The 23,011-nt window shown below is 40.0% G+C and overlaps 1 protein-coding gene across 3 annotated transcripts in view; it reads right to left on the bottom strand.

The window, feature by feature from the left end:
* Window positions 1-16,722, bottom strand: part of Acot12 (acyl-CoA thioesterase 12) — a 39,531-nt gene extending 22,809 nt beyond the window's left edge. For 2 of the 3 annotated variants that reach the window (XM_048331566.1, XM_048331565.1), the window contains exons 1-4: window positions 16,574-16,722; window positions 7,672-7,741; window positions 6,214-6,274; window positions 4,153-4,254 (exon numbers count right to left, since the gene is read on the bottom strand). In XM_048331566.1, coding sequence (XP_048187523.1) covers window positions 4,153-4,254; window positions 6,214-6,274; window positions 7,672-7,741; window positions 16,574-16,703 — 363 coding nt within the window. In that variant the 5' untranslated portion in view covers window positions 16,704-16,722. Of the gene's footprint in view, window positions 1-4,152; window positions 4,255-6,213; window positions 6,275-7,671; window positions 7,742-8,596; window positions 8,847-16,573 lie in introns of those variants that run through there. The other variant, XM_048331567.1, reaches the window with a different exon arrangement.
* Between the last annotated feature and the right edge of the window lie 6,289 nt (window positions 16,723-23,011).

Below are 23,011 nucleotides of genomic sequence, written 5' to 3' on the forward strand. Positions count from 1 at the left end.
TTAAATTAGTTTAAAATTTCAAAAATTAACTTAGGTGGGGCTGGGGATATAGCCTAGTGGCAAGAGTGCCTGCCTCGGATACACGAGGCCCTAGGTTCGATTCCCCAGCACCACATATACAGAAAACGGCCAGAAGCGGCGCTGTGGCTCAAGTGGCAGAGTGCTAGCCTTGAGCGGGAAGAAGCCAGGGACAGTGCTCAGGCCCTGAGTCCAAGGCCCAGGACTGGCCAAAAAAAAAAAAAAAAATTAACTTAGGCTTAATTATTTATTCTTATAATAAGGTATGTGCTTTGGAAATAATTTGTGTTGATTTTATAATTTGTCAACAGAACTACAAAACATGAGTTTTTATAAACTGTGAATTGGTGAATGAGAGGGACTGTGATGTCACTGAGTTATCAAAGAGTTTTTTTCCCTAGCTTCTGAAAAACTAAGACTTCAAAGGGATGGAATAAAGATGTTCTAGAGAAAACTGTCTTGTGCCAAGAGCTTTTCCAAATTTGGACATTTCATCACATAAGAACATTATCTAATAAGTAAACTAAGAAATCAATACATCAGAGTGAAGCTTACTGAACGCTAGAAACCTAGGAATCTGATGGCACAATACCAAGGGCTCAAGTTCCTCCCTAGACACCCACGTGCCCATTGTGTGTATGAAAGGGCAAGTGGCCTGCTTGCGTATGCCTACAACACCTCAAGTCTGATCTGACCCTTGGCCCAGATTAGGATGAAGTAAGCTAGTGATTCATAATATGCGGCTTAAAGTCCAAAGATCTCCTGAACTGCTTTGCCTTCTTTGGAGAGAATGTGTAGTTGGATACTTTATCCTGGGTCAGCTTTTTATGTAGTCTCATCTTAGTTCTGTGACCAGCAGAATAGAAAAACTGCTCAATAAACTTATACTTTAATAAAATTTAAAAAAAGCTTTGCCAGTCCTGGGGCTTAGACTCAGGGTCTGATCACTGTCCCTGGCTTCTTTTTGCTAAAGGCTAGCACTCTACCTCTTGAGCTACTGTACCATGTCTAGATTGTTTTCTATATATGTGGTACTGAGGAATCGAACCCAAGGTTTCATGTGTGTGAGGCAAGCACTCTACCACTAGGCCACATTCCCAGCCCCCAAGTTATACTTTTTATACTCTTGAAATCATGATACTTTGCATATATTTTGTTGATTTTTAATTCACCGAATAAGAACACCATGTGCAACTGAAAAGGATCAGGAGAGCAAAAAACACCTGGAAGTTGAACCTCTCTAAAGGCCTGTGCCTTTTTATCCTGTCCCATCTCTTCTAACTCTAGTAAGCCTGGTATGCAGAGTCCAGCGTGCTGTGTGTTAGGTCAGTCCAGGGGAATGGTCTCCTTCTCCGGCTCCTCTTCACGAAGGACAGCATGTAGCCTTACCAGAAGTCACTTGCCCAAAACTGGTACAGTCATGGCCTGTAACTGTTAATCACCTGACTGTGAGTCAGCAAAAGGACCCCAGGATCTGAGGTCAATTCCGCATCCACTGTAGTCCCATCTCCTTCTCACCTTTCCCTATATGATCTCTCTCCACCATCAGTTGAGCTACAACTCACTACTCATACACCCAGTGCTACACTCAAATGCTGGCTGGGAGTTGTTTGGTTTGCCCAATAAACTCTCTTCTGCTTGAACAGTGTGGGGGGTCTCCTTTCTCCACCCCTTACATTGTGCTGCCTTGCAACGACCTCCCTGTGTAACTGTTGTACCAAGTCTCCTTAATCGTTGTCAATTTCGTCCTGGGATTTGGATAAAATGCAGGGAGTCCTCTTGGTTCAAACTAAGTCGCAGCCTTTTCATGTCACTCTAAATGATGTGCTACTGAGCCAGAGGGTTCCTAACTGGAAAATGAGTGTGTCTAGGAAACGGAGCTTTAGAATGAAGGTTATCTGAAATGGCCACTTACAGCGGTACCGAAAGGTAGCTGATTTCCCAGCAAGGCTCTCAGAGCCAGTTCTTTAGTCTCTGGAGGGGCAGAACTGAGATGTCACAACCATATGCTTATTGCATGTGTTCTCAAATTTAGAATGAGAAATCGGAGCTGGCGGGGGGAAAGGGTGGCCATCGTCTGCCATTAAAGGAAAGGGTTGTCTGTCTGTGCTCCCGTATGCATGTCTATGTATATGTCTATGTGTACTGGATGTGTATGTATACTGCTGTCAGATATGGGAACTGGGCATTCATTTTCCTAATTCTCTCATTCCCAAGAGTTTAAGAATTTTAAGAGGTTATAGCAGAGTAGGTAGATTGGAGAGACATACCTATTTTTAGTAGCATCTATTAGTTTACAAAGAGTTGTCATTGTGGTATTTCCATACATACATACAATGTATCCTGATCAGATTCACTCTCCCTCATTCCTCTCCTCATCCTTCTTAAAACACCTGCAGTGGGTTTCATAGTTTTGTGTTCCTACATGAGCATGAAGTACTTCAATCACATTTACCTTTCTTCTCCCTCTCCATTTTCCCCTTTCCCACTGTTATCCTCTATGTGCCTAACAGAACCTATTTCTACATTCCTGTTATTCTTTTTAAGCATATATTAATTGTACAATATTTCACACATCTACATATTATACACCTTAATGCCCTCTATTGTTTTCTTTCACTGTCCTTCTACCCTATTATTCAACAGCCTTTAGTGATTTCCTTATGCCACCTTCATTCACAAGTGTAAGGTTCTGATGTTATTCACTCTCCATGAATGAATGCTGTAGATTTTCATGAGTATAAGATCTCTGGGATGCTTTGACAAAATATAGACCTCAGGTTCTTAGGTAGACTAGCAGTTATAATTCTACACATCCAACTTCTTTTCCCAGAAGCTCTATTTTAGGTAATATAATTAACTCATGTGAACTTCCACTTGAAAAGCATCAGACAATGTAAGTTTGCTTTATGGCATCTTTAATTGGGGACATAGGAAGGGAGAAGGATTCTGGGGTACCAAATCCGATGGGGCCATCTGTCACTCAGATCTCACAGTGGGCTCACGTCTCTCTGCTGCCTGACCTGAGTACAGAGCTGTTGGTAAGTGTAGTTCTGTTGTCACCTCTGTTGGGAACCAGGGAAAGACTTGCTTTGTCCTAGCCATAAGGTAAATTCCATCTAAGGAAGAATAGTCTCATGGGTAGACCGAGCACTCATCACTTCAAGTGGGGCTAAAAGAAGTTACTGTGCCCATTCCTGGAGTGAATCTTAGAACTCATCAAATTGAACTGTTATATTTTAAGATGTTTAGTCTATGGTCTTCCATTTAGGGAATGCCAATCGCAAAAACTCCAACTCTAAAGTGAACTGGTAGAGATTCAGTATTAGGCAGCCTAAGATGAGCAACTGTAGCCTATTACCAGCAAGGGACCAGGAATTACATCAGGACAAAGGTTTTAAGAGCACTTTACCCCAGATGCCCTGAAGCATAGTGTGTGTGTGTGTGTGTGTGTGTGTGTGTGTGTGTGTGTGTGTGTGTGTGTTGTCACTAAGGCTTGAATTTAGTACCTGGGTGCTGTCCTTTAGCTGTTCATTCAATACTGGTGTTCTACCACTTGAGCCTACTCTACTTCAGGCTTTTTGTTGGTTAATTGAATAAGAGTCCCACAGACTTTCCTGTCTGGCTCTCAACCTTGATCCTCAGATCTCAGCTTCCTGAATGGCAAGGATTAGATGAGTAAATCAGTAGTTAGATGAGTAAATCAGTAGTTTTTAAACTTCAATAACTCAGAATTTTTGCTGATTTTCCTCCAGGGATTAAAACAAATGACTATGTCATAACACATAAGTGCTTGCTAAATTTCTCAACTCAATGCATCCCAATTCAAACTTAAACTATATAATCACAAAAGAACTAAAGCAATAAGCTATATATTTTTGAGACATAGTTATGGCCTTCATGTAAAACGCAAAAGATTTTCCTTTTTCATACATTGGGTACATATTCTTTTCTTGAAAGTCTTCTTCACAAAGGACGTTACTTCTCAATTTCATGATGTTGAAATGATAGCTGTATAGAAAGTGTTGGTGAATAGCAAACCTTGAGAAAGTGAATCTCATGCTAAGTATTTCTGATGTCTTTGTGGTGATGTACTTGACTTATAAGAGACATCTCTTCACATAGAAAACTTACCTTTTCTTCCCCAACTGGTTTGGCTACAAATGTCGAGAAAGCCACACTAATAAGTTTCTCAATGCCAGTGAGCATATCCTGTACTATGACCCTGATACTGATCTGAAAGAAAAGAAAAATAAACAAACTCTCAGTCATCCAGATAACAGATTTGATTTCAGAATCTAGAATTCAGTTATGCATTTCCAGGATCTTGTCTGTCAAGTTTTAACATGAGATCAGCATTTAAAATGATTTCAAAATAACACTTCTTCCAATGATGTTCTACAGAACTGGACAAATAACTTTTTTCTGAACCACAACCATATTTAACCTTTTGTGTCTACATTTTATAACCAAGATGGCATAAACAGAATTATCCCATGCCATGTCAGCTTAGTTTCTTTTTGTTGTTGTTGTTTTGGGGAATAGTTAAAAAAAAGGTGGCTTTAATACTAGGGGTACATGCAGTGAGAATTGTGAAAAGCCCTAAGCTGGTCTTCAGGTCTGTACTCTGTAGAATTATGGGTAAACTCAGGAGTTTATCTTTTGATTCTGGCTAATAAGTAGTTTCTCCATGTCTCAGTCAGATAAGGGATCATAGCTTTCTAGAACAACAGGCAACCTCAGGAATCTTAGTTCAGCACCTGTGTAATCAACAGGAAAGAATATCTATTTCTACATCTTCACCGAATACAGCATGTATGAAAATCTATGAGTCACTTTAAGTCACTGATCCTGAAAATGCAAATTTGTACTTGCATGGTGGATTCTAAGTTAACTAGATGTTGATTGACCAAATTTCAGCTAATCTTTTCAAGCTTTTGACCAAATCCTACCCACATAGTTTTCTACCTTCAGAGAAACTGGCAAATATAAAATATCTAACAACAGCTAGGTATTTATCAACAATTCTAATGAGTTAAAACAAGTTTTGAATATTGTCCCCTGTTAGAATAGTTGACTGAGTTATTCCTGGTGTTCAAATGTCTCTGAGACCTATGTCAGGGGCAGAATTCACTGTGTCATGAGAATAGGAAAGATTAGAGGTACATTCCATGAAAACAACTGGAAAATCACAAAGTAGGATGCCACTATTTTCACATACAGAAAGCAGGGTGACATAGGACTGTGATTCGGGGGACCAGGAAAGCACATGAGAAGAATACCACAGGTCCCAGACTCCCAACATGTAGGAAACTTCTAGAGGATGCTGGTCAGGGGAGGAAAAGCTAATTTACTGAGTGGCAGAGCCAGAAATCAAGGTCAAAGCAGATGAAATCCAAGGTGGCAGACTACCAGAGAGGAGAGCTACAGAGACGGCATCCCAGAAGTGTGCTTGTGGGTCTCTTTGAGTCTTCACGTTGACACCAGTTTTAACACACACGGGGTTAAAGGTCACAAAGCCAGACCACAAGAGGATTCACCTCCCTCACATTATTTTATTTTCATCAATTAGTTGTAAAAATAAAAAAACAAAGTGGGAGGACTTAATTTTGATGTGTTTGCAAAATTTTTTAAAGAACAGCTACTGGGAACCTGTGATGTGAACAATTCCCAAATTGGCAATCTTTTGGGTTCTCTCCGGGCAAACCCCACTGAACACACAACACATCTTAGAGGCCCCTGAAGATTCCAGCTGAGAAATGGGACAAAAATATCCCCAACATAGAAGAGGGACTGACTCCCTTCCAAAAAGTAATCATGGGGTAAATTTCCAAAGATAAGAGGTAGGAGGGAGATAGAGAAGCAGAATCTGAATAATAAATAGTACAGTCAGAGAAAGACAGAAAATCCCTATCTTGCAAAGAACCAAGAGAGTACAGTGAACCTCTCCCACATTTGCTTCCTGTGTGTCTCTCTATGTAAAAGAACTGCATTGCGTTTCATTGAATTTGAGTATCAGGCTTAAATGAGAATATCAGCTCTTTCTTATTTACCTGTGAGTCTCATTACAGATTTGAGGGTCTAGTGAAATCCAGAAGTTTGCTACTTGCAAGTATTATTCTAGGACTCCTTTCTAGAGGAGACCACTGCTGTAAGCACCAACAGGTGGAAAGAAGGAAGAAAAAGCTCTCTTACCTCCATGCTTGTGCTGAAGGCTCTAGTCACTTTTGCTTTGATGGTTATAACTTGTCCAACTCTAGTAAAACAAAACCAAAAAAGATCTCAGTAACCCTAACACATTTAATTCCAGATTAACAGTCTTGCTTAAAGACATGCACTATAAGTAGTTCCACTAACAGGGGGTATAAAGTTTATATATGGAAAACTCAGTATAACCATAACAAAACATATAGGTCTTAAAAATGGGTGCTGATCATTGTAAACCACCTTTGGAATGTTAACTGACTCCATTTAGACAGAAAAGGACCTTTGTAAATGCAGTATACAGACACCTAAAGTCTGCAACAGATAATTCTACTTTACCAAAGTTTTCCCCAAAGTTCTGGGTTCAGGGCCTGATTAACTTCTTTTTTTTTAATTAAATTTTATTGACAAGGTGTTGTGCAAAGGGGGTACAGTTACATAATAAGACTGAGTCACTTCTGATCCCTTCATCTTAGCAAGAGCTGGCGCTCTGGAATTATCTCCCTTAATTTGAAAGTTGAACTACTTTTCCCACTGTCTTCTTTGCTCTTCTGTCTCGATCGCCTCTAACCCCTATTCCCTGCTTTCCCTGTGCAATTGGCCCCATCTGTTCCCTGTTCATTGCCCAGTCTTCCTCCACTATTGGCCCTGCTCTGTCAGTTCTTTGCTTATTTGACTTCAAATCTCTGCCCTTTCCTTGCTCTTTTCAGTCTGAAAAATGGTTGGAATTTCTTCTTTAACAACAACAACAACAACCTTTCTTTCAAACCTATTCTGTTTCAAGACTTTATTCTCTTGTTTTCATATGCAGACTTTCTAAAAAGAATCATTGCTTTTCTAACTCATGCATTTGATAACCATGCACTGAGCTCTGCCTAGCCCTGGCAGTGAGCTAAGTGCAAGCTTCGGTGAGTGAAGAAGAGACAGGGTTGCTGACTTTAAGTTTGTTTGGGATACCAACATGTAAACAAGAGTCGCATGACTTGATTGTTGTAGGAGATGAGTCCATGGGATGTACCTAAAGTCTTTTTTTATTGAATTTTTCTAAGAGTAAGTAAAGCATATAAGCACTCTTATACAGAAAATGTTTTTCACAACTTCTTTTCTCCACTCAGATGCATGTGTGCTTACCCATCAACCTAATGATGGAGTTCACCATTGCAGAGATACTTAACTATCACTGAAAAGCTTTCTAGGTCCAAAACCATAATGTATTTAATGCAAAGAATTTCTTCTCAACAAAACCATTAAAACTATGGATTTACACTTATAATAGTGACTAAAAGGAGGCTCTTTAATTATCTTCTGACATATTTGGATTGGGTCAAATGTCACACATTTTATTATCAAACAAGATCACTGACTTCAGATGATTAAGGTGTCACAAATCCACATTGCAAGTGAACAGACAAAACCACGAGAAAGGAATGATGGAGTAAAATCACATACCTAGCTGTTTCTTCAAACTGAATATCATCCACTGAGGCAGTGACACAGGAAACTCCAGCATGCTTTTCAGCTTCACAATAGGTAAAGAAACACATATTATTTATATATATTATATGTATAATCTACACTATATTATATATACTGTATTTATAGTTAAAGTCAAATGTTTTATTTTAGCATAAAGAAAATCGAATAAAGTTCAAGTAGATTTATTTTAGTTCCATCCTCTCATTCATTATAGCAGTACTGTGTCTGCTTTCTCTGGAGATCCACATCTATCTGAGTTCCTTTGCTCTATAAGTTGTTTCTTATTGCATACTTTTTACTTACATAATCTTTTATTACCAATACTTTTAATACCAATACTCAGAAAATCTAGCCATTTTAAACAATCATTTCAACAAGCTGGTGCAGACTTTAAATATTTTGTCAAATATTACCCTCTTGTTTTATAAATAAATCACCAAAGCTTCATCTACTATCTCCTATAGCTAGTACCTGAATATAGTTAAATCACCTAACTATTGCAAGCACTGAATCATGTGGGAGACCCTAAGATCACCTTCCAAATCAGAAAACAGTTCTGAGTATCAGAGAAAGAGAAACGGATACACAGCAAGGATTTAGTCACTAGTCCCAAGTAAAGAAAGGTGAGAAAATATTACAAGGGTAATTTTTTAATACATCCTTTCCCATGATGCAATTCTACAGAAAAGTTGAAGTTCTAATTTTCCTAGTTGTAAATAAGTGTTCATCCAAACACGCACACGAGAAGAAAACAGCTACCAGGAAACTAAATATACTGCACTCTGCGTGAGGGCAATGGAGCAAACGGGATGGGCTCTCCAACTATAAAATCCAGTGGAAAGGAAAGAAATGGAAGTATCAGACTGTACATGCTCAAGGTGAGCTCAATTTAATGCACTGTATCAAGCCATTTGTCAAATTCTGGCTGATTTCTTGACACTGGACCGAATTAATCCCATCTTTTCACCAATCTACTCAGTTAGAGATCTAGCCTTAGTGTATGTCCTTTAAAAGCTTGAGCTAAGGCACTAAATGACAACTCAACCTTTTCAAGCATATTCTGCAAAACATTGACTAAAGAGTACTTAATAAAACATTCATTCCTGTTGCTTGACATGAATGAGTGGGTTGTTCACATTATTAAATGATTCTTATTAATAAAGTATTACTGTGTATACCAGTGTGGTTACCAAATTTTAAATTATTTAAGCCAGGTGCTGGCGGCTTATTCCCATAATTCTAGCTACCCAGGAGACAGAGAACTGAGGATTGTGGTTCAAAGCTAGCCCAGGCAGGAAAGTTTGTAAGACTCTTATCTCCAAATAGCCACCAGAAAACCAAAAGTGGTGTTGTGACTTAAAGTGATAGAGAACTAGCCTTGAACCAAAAAGAGCTCAGGGACAGTGCCCAGGCCCTGAGTTCAAGCCCCACAACTGAATATATATGATGAAGAAGATGCAGTTACCAGTGCAAGATTATATTTATATTGCATTTCAGGTATCTACCATGTTTAAAGCACTATCTATGTTCAATTGTACAGGGAATCAAGAGGAAACATAAGTGTGGTAATAGTGGCCATTTATTATTAAAGATATTATCCATTGTCTTCTGCTGTACCGGGTTTCTAATGGGGTCAGTACTAATTTTGATCATTGTTCTCTTATGTGAAATATTCGGTTTCTTCTCTGGCTGCTTTCCAGATTTTCTCTTCACCACAGTTTGATTACAAAATGCCTAAATGTGGAGATTTTTGCGCAGGTTCTGCTTGGTGCTTTATGGTCTTAAATCTGTAGCTACATGTCTTTTGCCATATTTTTTTCAAAAGTAGGTTAGCTCTTCAGACTTTATCGTTTCCTTTTTGTTTTCTAAATATAGGTAAAAGTGTTGTTTTATTGTAATTATTTTCCCACAAATGTCTGTATATATTTCGAGTTCACTTTTCCTTTCCTTTCTGTAGACTGAACCCAGACTTCACGCATGGTAGGCAAGCACTCTGCCTTTGAGCCAAATCATTAGCTACTTGGTTTAATTACTGTTTTTTCTGTATTTAAGAGTAGATAATTGTCACTGATCTCTCTGTACACCTCCTAACTCTTTTCTCAGCCATCTTTGTTCTAAAGTTGTGGCTACCCAATGAATTTTACATTTTCAGATACTCAGTTTTTCAGTTATTAAGTTTTTATTTACTTCTTTAAAAATGTTTTCTATTTTCCTTCCACAATTTGTTACCTTTTCTCTCCTTATGATCAGATTTTCTATTATATCCTTGGGTGTAATTACCACTTAAAATTCTTGAAACGTAATTCCAGTCAGTATCAAAGTCCCACAGGATTAGTCAGAATTGACTCTTTGAAGAATGGGCCACGTTTCCTTGTTGCTTGGTTTTTCAAGCAATTTTGGATTGTATTCTATAGCTTTGTTTTTCCAGAGCTGAGGACCGAACTCGGGGCCTTGTGCTGGTCAGGCAGGCGCTCTTCCGCTGAGCTAAATCCCCAGCCCCAGGATTGTATTATAGTCATTGTGATTTGGTATACTCTTTGTAGGAAATAAAGATTTCGAAATGTTGCTTTTTTCTAAGTAGGTAATTATCTCAACTACATCCAAAGTAATAATCACCCAATTCTTTTTGAAGAATTGGTGGACCCAATTCTTTTCAGCTGTGTTCACCTTGGTTGAGAGGTTTGGAATCTGCCTTATGCATGCTTAATTTAAATTTTGCCATAGATCTGTTCAAATATTATAGATTTATTTTATGATTCTGCCTTTCTAGCTCTCTTTTCTGGACTTGTCCTCTTCATATTCCAATGTACATATTTCTCAAATTCTGTTCATTAGTTCTTCAACATGGCAAAGCTATGGGTTTCTCACTAGAAATTTGAATTTTCCTTCATGCTTACAAGTCATTAAACAAAAGTAACAACAAACACACAAATCTCACAAAAATAAACAATAATAAAACCCAGGAAAAATATCAGCTAGTATTTCCTCAAAGTATTAACTTCTAAATTTTCCAACCCAAATTTTGTTCACTTTTTCTTTCTCTTTGTAAGTCATGGGGCTTGAACTCTGGGCCTGGGCACTGCCCTTGAGCTCTTCAGCTCAAGGCTAGTGCTCTACCACTTGAGCCACAGGGCCACTTCTGATTTTCTGGTGGTTCATTGGAGATAAGAGCTTTTCCTGCCTGGGCTGGCTATGAACTGCAATCCTCAGATCTCAGCCTCTTAAATAGCCAGGATTACAGGTGTGAGCCACGAGCACCTGAACAAATTTACTTTGAAGTTGCCTTAAATCACCTTTATTTAATAGCTTGTCTAGAGTTAATAATTTGTATTCATGGGAGATTTTTATTCTGATAGATGGACTTCACCGGACTGGAGGAAAAAACTCTTTAACCCCTTGGTAAAGAAACCAATGGAGAAAAGTGAACAAGACATGTGACACAACCAGATGAGCATCTTTGAAATGCATTTTAGATACAGTGTGGAGACAAGAATGAATGGAGAAGCCACTAATGAAATTCAGTTGGTGTTTTTGAATCAAGTAATCTAGGACTAGCACTGTTTGCTAGACCTGGCATTTGCTTGGTACATAGGGTTCAAAGTTTCCTTTCCTTTTTTATTTATTTTATATTTGCAATTTTTTTCATAATGTTTAAGTTTTTCGATGTTTAGATATTTTTCTTCAGTGAAGCACGAGTTTCTTTTCATGGTACTTGATTTAAAAACAACAAAAAACCTACAAAAATAGTCAAATATAAAAAGAAATTAATGTTTTATAGACCCTGGGAAAAAGAATTTTCAACAAAGTACAAAAATTTAAAGCATTTCTTTCTTTAATTTTGTAATTCTTTACTGTGGAATAGCTCAGGATGTCAGTTCTAAGTAACAGAATGGATAACTGTGCAGGGAAATTTAATTTGGATTATGAAATTCTTGCTTTAATAAAATACCTTAAACAGTGAAAAAAAAAAAGAAATTCACTTGGTAAGATCTTAGGGGCTCTAAGTATATGGTAACAACCAGGTACAGTGAAGGAGCTGGGTTTTCATTCAAATGGTTCCTGAGTCATTTTACTTCCAGAAATAACATTGGTAAGGTTGAGTTTATGGATCAAAGATATGGAAGAGGAAGCAAGGTAGAGAGGTATTCAGGATTCCAAGATGACTCCTAGATTTCTTTGTAGTATTGCCTTTGAATTCATGCCTCATGCTTTCTAGGAAAATGTTGTACTCCCGGGTCATAATTTACACATGGTTTTACATTGTTTTTTCAGTAAGGTCTCCCTTCCTGCCTGGGTGTGCACCCTGACTGCAGTCTTCCTACTTTTGCTTCCTATCATGCTGGAGTGAGGAGCGTGCAGCAGTGTGTGTGCCCAGCTTCTTCCATTCGGATTGAGTCTCATGAACTTTCTTGCTAAGGCTGGTCTGCAACTGGGATCATTCCTGGCCTTCCACATATGGGGAGGGTAGGTATACATCACTGGGCCCAGCTACTGGTTTTGATAGGGGGTTAGGGGGATCTTAAAAACTCCTCCCAATCTCAGTCTTCAAGTAGCTCATATCACACAAACATGAACCAGGCAGAGTGCTAGAGTTTTGACTTGTCCAGTTATATGAGCCAGTTCTGAGAGTGAGCTCCCAAATAACGCACAGAAGAGAATGTAGGTTTGAGATATTCTAAAGGAAGAAATAGACAAGGGGTGAAGAATGATTCTGTGATAGTTTCAGGTCTGTGCCTTGAAGGAGCGGAAGACTAAAGGGCTGTTGAAAGACAGGATGTTTAATGTCAATGTGATGGCAGTGCTATTTCATCTTTCTTTAAATATTGTAAAGCTATTTTGAAATCTCTGAGTTCCTGGGGGACACAGCAAAGCCTTAGAGCCATGTCTGTGATCAAAAGTGTTGGTCAATAGGAACTGTGCTTGAGACAATACTAGAAAATCTGCATCTGTATTAGTCTCCAGATTCAATTGCATTGTGGCTACATAATGCCTTGATGCCTCTTCCTCCCATAGACAATGCAATATGGGAATTAGCCACACGTTCCAAACCGACTCTATCAATTCTATCACAAACCAATTCTATAGTTATTTTATATTACTAATAGTCATATAAACATTAATGCACAGGGAAATCGATTGTCCACTGAATCCATTTGTAACAGCACTTTCTGAAAACATGAATCACAGAAATTTTACAATAACCATGACAGGGCAATGATTTCTTCATCACAGGACAGAAAACAAACTTGAACTATCATTTCTATTGTCACATCATGGAGTCAGTTCCCTTGGAAAGACACTTACTTTTAGCAACTTCCATGATTTCTACACTTGTTGCTTTTTTTCTTATATGTGGATTAACTTTATATTCATGCTTCCCTTATTATAACTAAATTCGAGTCTTGTTAAAATGTTGATAGAAACCAAATAGATTAATGAGCAGAAACGAACAGATTGGTCTCAAATATACGACTAGATTTTTTAGGTAGTTAAGACACAGATGCTTAGAAGCTCTAGTAATACTTTCAGAGAAATCAAGGGTCCATGAGCATCTAAACTTTAATTAGTGGTCTATAAAATCAAGGAAATTCTAAACTCATGGTGTTAAATGCCTTTTCCAGCACTAATATCTATGCATTTATGTAATTATGTACATATGTATGTATGTATGTATGTATGTATCATTGGTCATGGGTTTGAATTGAAGGCCTTGAGGCTATCCATGAGCTTTTCTTTTCAAGGCAAGAACTCTGTCACTTTGAGCCAGAGCTCCACTTCCAGTTTTCTGTTGGTTAATTGGAGATAAGTTTCATGGACTTTCCTGCCCACAATCCTCAGTTCTCAGCCTCTTGAGTAGATAGGATTACAGGTGTGAGCCACCAATGCCCAGTTCTAACATTTAATTTTAGCATACACTTTTTATACAAGATGTACAGTTGCTAAATCTATCAAATGTTGTATGAAAGTTTGGCTTCTTTTGTAAATGTATTTCCAAGTTATAGCTCCATCCATCCATCCACCCATCCATGAACTCATTTATGTCCTCCATCCACCCATTCATCTATTCATCTACCTATTCAGAGGATCAGGACACTTTATTTTGGGTTCAGTATGCAGGGGAGCTTGGCATGCACCTTAGCTTAGCATGCAGAAAATACAGAGGTGAACAGATAAGTATACAGGATAGTTACAGGTTGTCCTAAGTGGTATGAAGGAATTTGGAAAGGACATTGCACTAGGAGTGGTATAAATGTAAACAGAAGGCCAGGTAAGAAAATCCTCAGGGGAAATGCTATTTAATTTGATATGGAATGTATTCTAAAGACAAAGAGAGGAGCACATGTGACCTTTGTCAAGAGAAGGGCTTGACACATACAGAAGGCAAGTATTCTGGGGCATTGCCTGTGGCACAGCCCATAGAATGTTTACTTGGACAGTATAATGTTACACACTTTCTTGATGTCCTTTGTTGGAGTACCCCAGAATGTACCAGGTAACTGCCACTTTCTAAAGTCCTAAACTGGACTCAGGCTCATCTCTCATTTCTCTTCAGAGGTTGTGAGTTTCCCATGCCAAGTCAGATCTGGGAAGAACAAGGAAGGGTTTAGGTTTTAACGTCATGGATGATGAGAAGATAGTGAGATGTCCTAAGTCAGGGACAGTGTGCTATGCTTTGCGAATTAAAAGTTCACTCTGACCTCTGTGCAGAAACAGATTCCAGGGAGTCAGAGGGGGAAAAAAAAGTTCTGAAGTGGGGTGGAGGTGGGTTTGAGAGATTTGACTAATCTACAGGTGGGAGAATTAGCACAGGTGTAAGTGACCCGTTTCTCAAAAATACTGCTTCACCCAGACTTTCAGTTAGAAAAAAATTGGCATTGTAACCTGTTATTTTTGAAAGCAGACCTTCCATCTCTAGACAGAATCAATTTCTCAGTGTTATGAGACTATTTTCGTAGTAATTGCCTTTGGCAGTCTGAGTGACCATAACAAAATACCATAGACAGAGTGGCTTAAACAACAGAAAGTTATTTCTCATGGTTTAGGAGGATAAAGAGTCCAAGAGGGCTAATCTAGAACCCTACGGGAGCTATCTGCCTGACTTGCAGTCAGCTGCCTTCTTGCTGTGTTTTCCCATGCCCAAGACCAAGTTATTTGCTTCTAAGCTTCCAAGAACTGCAACTCTAAGGCAGCAGACCTGCACCCTTGTGACCTCTTGATCTTATTTCCTTGCTCTAAACAGAGACCCACTACAGGGTGAGAGCTTTCTTTCTTTCTTTTTTAAAATTTATTGTCAAAGTGATGTACAAAGAAGTTACAGTTTCATAGTTAGCCATTGGATACATTTCTTGAACTGTTTGTTACCTCCTCCTTCATTCCTCTGCTGTGACTAGTCTAAACCTGTGCTAATTATTTCCTATGAGGGAGACCATAGAGTCCATGTTTCTTTGGGTCTGACTCACTTCACTTAGTATAATCTTTTCCAAGTCCTTCTATTTCCTTACGAATGGGACAATGTCATTCTTTCTGATAGAGGCATAAAATTCCATTGTGTATATGTACCACATTTTCCTGATTCGTTCATGTACTGAGGGGCATCTGGGTTGGGTCCATATTTTAGCTATGACAAACTGTGCTGCGATGAACATTGTTGTGCTAAAAGAAGGAATAGGAGAAACACTTGGGCTCCTTGGCACAGGACGAAACTTCCTTAAGAAAGACCCAGAAATGCTACAAATCAAGGAAAGGATGGACAAATAGGAATGCATCAAACTGCAGAGCTTCTTCAGGGCAAAGGACATAGCTCGCAAAATAAACAGAAAGCCCACAGATTGGGAAAAGATCTTTACTGGCCATACAATGGACAAAGGCCTCATATCTAATATATATGCAGAACTAAAAAAATTAAATTCCTCAAAAACAAAATTGCAAAGAACCAACAGCCCCTCAACAAGTGGGCTAAAGACTTAAAAAAAAAAGAGACTTCTCTGATGAGGAAATGAGAATGGCCAAGAGACACATGAAGAAGTGCTCTACATCACTGGCCATAAAAGAAATACAAATCAAAACAACATTGAGATTCCACCTCACCCAGTAAGAACATCCTTTATCAAGAAAACTAACAATATCAAATGTTGGAGGGGATGTGGCCAAAAGAGAACCCTACTTCATTGTTGGTGGGAATATAAACTGTTCAGCCACTCTGGCAAGCGGTATGGAGATTCCTCAGAGAGCCTTCTTATACAGGTTTGCAGGAAGACATGGAAAGACCAACCAGCTATGTGTATTCTCTTCCTCTCTTAAGAATACAGTGAAGTTTTCTTTAGTCCCGGTAAGAGTGCGTTAGCAACAAACTGAACACAGAAGCAAATCTGAGACGTGGGACACCTACTAAAACAATAAAACAACTTACAAAAGCGTAAATACACCAGCTCTTTACACTTCCGTTCCTGTTGAAATCCAGTTATTACTATTGTTCAATAAAAATACGTGAACCTATAACACACAGGCCCATCTCCTTAAATGAATGAAATCTTTCGAATTCTCACTCTGGTGAGGCTAACACGTGACTCCCTATTTCCTGGGAAGTAGGGTTCCTAAGAGATCCAAAGATCCGCGAATTAATGGCCTGGGTCATTGTGGGGTGCATGATCTCAGTCGTCACACAGTCCCTGGATTTACCTTCCTTCCCCCTGCGCCCCACAATCCACATCCCCAATCTAGCCACAGGGCATCTCCACCTCGTGGGGACACAGGTGCTGTTCCGATCCCTGCTGCCCCCTCGTTCCCTTCCAAGCACCGCCATGCTCACGCGGCTCCCCCCGCGCTGCGGAGCCCTTGCCCCCCGCCGCCCCCCACGCGCCCACCGCGCGCCTACCCGCCAGGCAGGCGGTGGTGTCGATCCACTTGAGCAGCTGGCCCGCGCTCAGCTCGCCGCGGGCGTTGGCGTGCGCAGGCTGGATGGCCTGGCTCATGCACACCTCGCGGGGCGTCCCGGGCCGCTCCATGGCCAGGCGCACACAGCAGAGGCCCCGGGCGCTTGCAGGGCGCTGCGCGCTCCGGCCCGCCCTCCCGCTCCAAAGGGCACCGCCCGCCCCGGCCCGCGGAGCCCGGGGCCCGCGCGAGGTGAGAGGTCAGGGCCCCCCAGCCAGGACGCACGGAAGCGCTGGATGAACGCAGGACACGTGCTGTGGAAATCGGTGTGAGCAAACAAGAAAAAAGAAAGTGGGTGGACAGCGCTTCACGTCGCTGGTGGTTGGTTGATAGTTGTTTCTTTTTCTTTTTCTGGCTGTTGCCTCCAGACAAAGCTGGCACTAACTACAAAACCCTACTTCGTTCATTTACCCCTGAAGAGAGGGGGAAATGCACACAGGAATCCAATGTAGAGCCTACACAACTCAGGAGCTCGAGGACAAAGGTTGGGAGGGGAGGGATGCCTGAGAATGTTGAAAGGGGTGACACTGATCAAGATGGATGCACCCCTACACTGCCTTGTTAAATGGCAACTGCATTGTACAACTACTTAACAAGAGCAACAACAGTAATAATGAACGTGCAAGGTAAGAACGAAAACCTAGTTCAAACTCCACCCTCTGGCCCTTGGGCGACTCTAATGGCTCCAAAGATCATTTAGCTGGGAAACTGCTCCCTAACACGTAGTTATGAAGTGAAGGGAGGCAGCTTTGAGTAGATGTAGATCCCAGCTACCCAACAAAACAAAGCTTTAGCTAGAGAATTCAAGATTAGAGGCTGTCACTTTGTTACCAATAGTCTCTACAGGTCTCAAGAAATGCTTTGCAAAAACCCAGAGCTCAGCTGCAACAACTGTTATCATTGGTCTGTCACAACGCAGTTTTACCAGGGAAGCAACTCTATCAGAAATGGACACTTGTGCCCCACCTGACTTAGGGAGCAAGACCACCTGGCCGGTACCTGGGCTCCTATCTGAGTGAACTGGGGCACCCCCCCCCCCCCGCACACACACACGGTATCTGATACTTATGTATCTCTGGCTTGTTAAGCCCAGCATGGAGACAGCCGCAGAATTCTGGCAATTTTGCTTCTCTCTTAAAATATTTGTTTGTATGAGAGGGAAGAAGGAAGCATTCATTGACCATATACACACAAACAAAAAAAAAATGGGATGTGTTTATATGGGTAAGCATGAAGTTTGACTTTTATTTAAAAAATGGTTTTAAAAAATATAAATGAGGGGCTGGGGATATAACCTAGTGGCAAGAGTGCCTGCATCGGATACATGAGGCCCTGGGTTCAATTCCCCAGCACCACATATACAGAAAACGGCCAGAAGCGGCGCTGTGGCTCAAGTGGCAGAGTGCTAGCCTTGAGCGGGAAGAAGCCAGGGACAGTGCTCAGGCCCTGAGTCCAAGGCCCAGGACTGGCCAAAAAAAAAAAAAAAAAAAAAAATATATATATATATATATATATATATATAAATGAAAACTTTTGCTTCCCTTTTGTTATATGTATCAAATGTCACATTTAGCAGTGTTTTTGGAAAATGCCTCTGAGAGGGTTCTACATGCTTTTTAAAATGTCTCCTATATTGACAAATGATCACATTTTAAGAATTAGTAGATGGGGGACTGGGAATATGGCCTAGTGGCAAGAGTACTTGCCTCCTATACATGAAGCCATGGGTTCGATTCCTCAGCACCACATATACAGAAATCGGCCAGAGGTAGTGCTGTGGCTCAAGTGGTTGAGTGCTAGCCTTGAGCAAAAAGAAGCCAGGGACCAGTGCTCAGGCCCTGAGTCCAAGGCCCAGGACTGGCAAAAAAAAAGAATTAGTAGATACAATTGTTGTCCTGTTTGTGCTACTCCATCTACTAATAATCTAATAGTAATAATTGTGTGGGATGCATTGAGCACTATGAGGTTTGACCACGTGACTTGCTTTGAAAGAGGAAAGGGTGGAAGACACTGGGATGAATACTCCCCACACCATTCTGATCTCAGGACATCTGACACTACCATCAGAGATAGAAGCAGAGCCAGAACCTGCAGCCTTACAGTCTAGAGCAGAGCAGCCTAGCAGACAGGAAGACATGAATGAGAAGAAAGTAGTGACTGCTGTATGCCCTTTTGGTGTTTGGGCTTGTTTCTTATGCAGCAATATGCCAATGGTTACAGGGGTGGATTTTATGTATTACTTATTTATTAAAAGTGTATTCTACTGTGGATAAAACTGGTGGCTAAAATGATAGTATTTATGGGCCAAAGTTCTAAATGTAAGAATGGAGACTCTGAAAGTACTAGAAAAAAGCAGTAACCCTCCTGAGATACAGACATGAGTACGACTTTTCTGAATAGAATTTTCATTACCTCAGAAAGTCCAGTGACAACCTACAGTATGGGAGAAAATCCTTGTCTGCTATTCATTGGCTAAAGTCTTAATATTCTGAAACTATAAAGACCTCTAAAAATTAAACACCAAAGCCAAAAAAGTTTTATTAATAAATGAACAAGTGAATTGAAAGGACAGTTCTCAAAAGAAGTACTTACTAATGGCCAATAAATATATGAAGAAATGTTCAATATCCTTAGTCCTAAAGAAAATGCAAATCTAGAGATTTCATGTCATCCCAATCAGAATGATTTTGGCCACATCACCTCCAATATTTATTATTGTTATTTTTCTTGATAGAGGACATTCTTATGGAGTGAGGTGGAATCTCAATGTTGTTTTGATTTGTATTTCTTTTATGGCCAGTGATGTAGAGCACTTTTTCATATGTCTCTTGGCCATTCTCATTTCATCAGAGAAGTCTCTTTTTTTAAGTCTTTAGCCCATTTGTTGAGGGGGCTGTTGGTTCTTTGCAGTTTTGTTTTGGAGGAATTTAATATTTTTAGTTCTGCATATATTTTAGATATGAGGCCTTTGTCCATTGTATGGCCAGTAAAGATCTTTTCGCAATCTGTGGGCTTTCTGTTTATTTTGCGAGCTATGTCCTTTGCCCTGCAGAAGCTCTGCAGTTTGATGCAGTCCTATTTGTCCATCCTTTCCTTAATTTGTAGCATTTTGGGGTCTTTCTTAAGGAAGTTTTGTCCTGTGCCAAGGAGCCCAATTGTTTCTCCTACTCCTTCTTTTACCACATCAATGTTCATCGCAGCACAATTTGTCATAGCTAAAATATGGAACCAACCCAGATGCCCCTCAGTAGACAAATGGATCAGGAAAATGTGGTACATATACACAATGGCTCTATCAGCAGGAATGAAATTGTCACATTCGTAAGGAAATGGAAGGACTTGGGAAAAAATTATACTAAGTGAAGTGAGTCAGACCCAAAGAAACATGGACTCTATGGTCTCCCTCATAGGGAATAATTAGCACAGGTTTAGGCTAGCCACAGCAGAGGATCACAAGAGCCTAATAGCTATGCCCCATGAATGCATAGGATAATGCTAAGTGAAATGAACTCCATGTTATGGAAACGAGTGATATATCACTGTTGTAATCACTTTCAACATGCATGTGAAACTGTAGCTTCTATTGTTGATGATCCTCTTGTATCCCCTCCCTGTGGTTGTACCCACACTATCACTGTGTCTCATCTGAGTACCCTGGATACTGTATATACCGGTATTAGAACTAGGGAAGTGAAAGGGAATATCAAAATCGAGAGACAAAGGATAAAAAGACAAACGACTCCAAAAGCAATACTTGCAAAACCATTTGGTGTAAACCAACTGAACAACTCATGGGGGGAGGAGAAAAGGGGGTGGAGGGGGGAATGAGGGAGGAAGTAACAACCAGTACAAGAAATGTACCCAAGGCCTAATGTATGAAACTGTAACCTCTGTGTACATCACTTTGACAATAAATAAGAAAAAAAAAAAAGAAAAAAATCAGGATGGGGTCATGCCTGAAAGGGTAGAGTGTCACCAAGCCAAGCAAGAGGGCCAAGCACAAGACTGTGACTTCTAATGGCAGTACTGTCTGAAAAAAATATGGCATGAGTTTAAAGTGAGGGGACTGTTTGGGGAAGAGGATGATGGGGGAGGATGAAGTAGGGGTAACCTAAGTACTTTACACAAATGTTTTAAACAGAACAATGAAATCCACTAAAATTATTCTGGAAGGGGGAGAGGGATAAGAAAGAGTAATGAGGTGAATTTCATCAAAGTACAGAATGTACCCGTATGGAAACCTTACCGTGAAACTCCTTTGTACAATTAATATACATTAATAAAACAGTAATGTTTAATTGCACATATACACTTAGGTTTATTTTCTATAAATAGTACAAATTTCGAAACACTTTAACCATTAGCATAAGATGGTGGCTTCCCATAGTGGTTGAAAGGGGGTAGCGAGTGTCTACAGACACTTGATCACAAAGAAGACATAGTATACAAACACACGATTGTGTTTTCTTACTTCCATTATCTCCTGTTTGGATGCCTTTTGATTATGATTGTGTCTCTTTTGTTGGCTTCACATGGATTTCGATTTTAATAGCCTGTGCCCCAAACTACTCTTTTTCTATCTTTCTGAATGGTCCCTTTCACAGTGAAAATGTCATCTGCATGTGTGAACATTTACAGTCTCCATTTCTCTGTGATGTCAAGGATTTTTGCTATTATGCTTAAAGAAAAGGCTGGCATTTTCCATTTGTGTCCAAAACATCTTTTGAAAATAAGCAGGATGTGAAATCAGCCTGATTTTAAAGATCATGCACACAGGAAAACTTATCTAGAAGAATGCCAAAAGTTCCATAGCCTTGAGAATAATGAGAAAACACATGCACTCTATCTCCATTTTCTCTCTGATATCAAGGATTTTTTTTTGCCATTATATTCAAAGAAAAAGCTTGCCTTTTCCATTTGTGTCCAAGACATCTTTTGAAGATGAACAGAATATGAAACCAACCTGATTTTAAAGATTATGCACACAGGAAAACCCATCTAGAAGAATGCCAAAAGTTTCATAATCATGAGGATAATGAGAATTCTTTAGAAGGAGTAAATGGGGCTATTTTCTCCCCTCACTCTGGTAATGATAACTGCAGAGTTTGCCCTGGCTCCAGTTCTCTCGTGGTGGTTGGGCTTTGTGAAAACTAAGAAGCACCGAGTTCAAAAGAGAGACCACTAGAAGAATGCTTCCCCCAGAAGCTGGCCCTTACACAAGAATTCAAGAGCAAATAAAGTGCTGAAGGCATCTATGATCACTCCCGGTCATACTAAAGTTTGTGAAGAGGAACCCAGTGTTCCTTCCCAGAGGCACCAAAGCCGTCTTCCTTCCCAACTTGGCAGCATCTGTGGATAAAAGGCTGCTCCCAGCAGCACGAACTTCCCCAGGACCTTTGCTGCCTGACAAGCAACCGCCAACTCTCAGGAGGAGCTTTATTCTGCAAGACAGGATTACACTGTGTTTGGGTTGGGACCTGCAATGGTGAGTGCCAAGGCCTGGTAGACAGGCCCAGGGTGCCCAGACTCGTGCCTTACCCTGAACACAAGGCAGTCAGGAGCTTTCTCACGGTGTGAGGTGAATTCCAGCCTGAGGATTGAGTGGTTCTAAGCATTTCTTGCTGACATTGGCATCTTCACCTTTGGAAGAAGTTATGAAAGTGGCCAGGTCAATGTGCTTAATTTTTTAATTAATTAATTAATTTATTGTCAAAGTGATGTACAGAGGAGTTACAGTTTCATATGCAAAGCAGCTTGTACATTTCTTATCATACTTGTTACCTCCTCCCTCGTTTTTCTCCCTCATCCCCCCCCAAGTCCCTCCCTCCCCATGAGTTGTACAGTTGGATTATGGCATATAGTTTTGTAAGTATTAGTTGCATTGGTTTGCCTTTTATCTTTTGTCTCTCCATTTTGATGTTCTCCCTATTTTCCTTAGCTCCAATAAACATATATAAAATATCCAGGGTACTGAACTCAGTAACAGTGACATCAAGGGCAAAACCCTCGGGGAAAAAGACACAAGAAAGAGGCATAATTTCAGATAGTACATTGAAAACAACAACAATGGTAAACCACTTATTCCCTAATTTGGAGTTCATATCACGTAGCATCATTTTATGTGTTCATATGCTATTGTTCACAGTGCTATTGATCACTATTGAGCTATTGTGATCTCCTGCTAGGACTATCCTAGATGTATTATACTAAGTGAAGTGAGCCATACCCAAAGAAACATAGACTCTATGGTTCCCCTAATTGGTAATAATTAGTACAATGTACTTAAATTTAAATGCAAGTTTCTTGGGACAGGGTTCAAAGTTTAAATACAGAATTCTGAAGTAAAAATTCTGCAATGGATTTTCTTACATTTGGTCTGACA

Source organism: Perognathus longimembris, chromosome 22, assembly GCF_023159225.1.
Source record: "Perognathus longimembris pacificus isolate PPM17 chromosome 22, ASM2315922v1, whole genome shotgun sequence".
Classification (NCBI taxonomy): domain Eukaryota; kingdom Metazoa; phylum Chordata; class Mammalia; order Rodentia; family Heteromyidae; genus Perognathus; species Perognathus longimembris.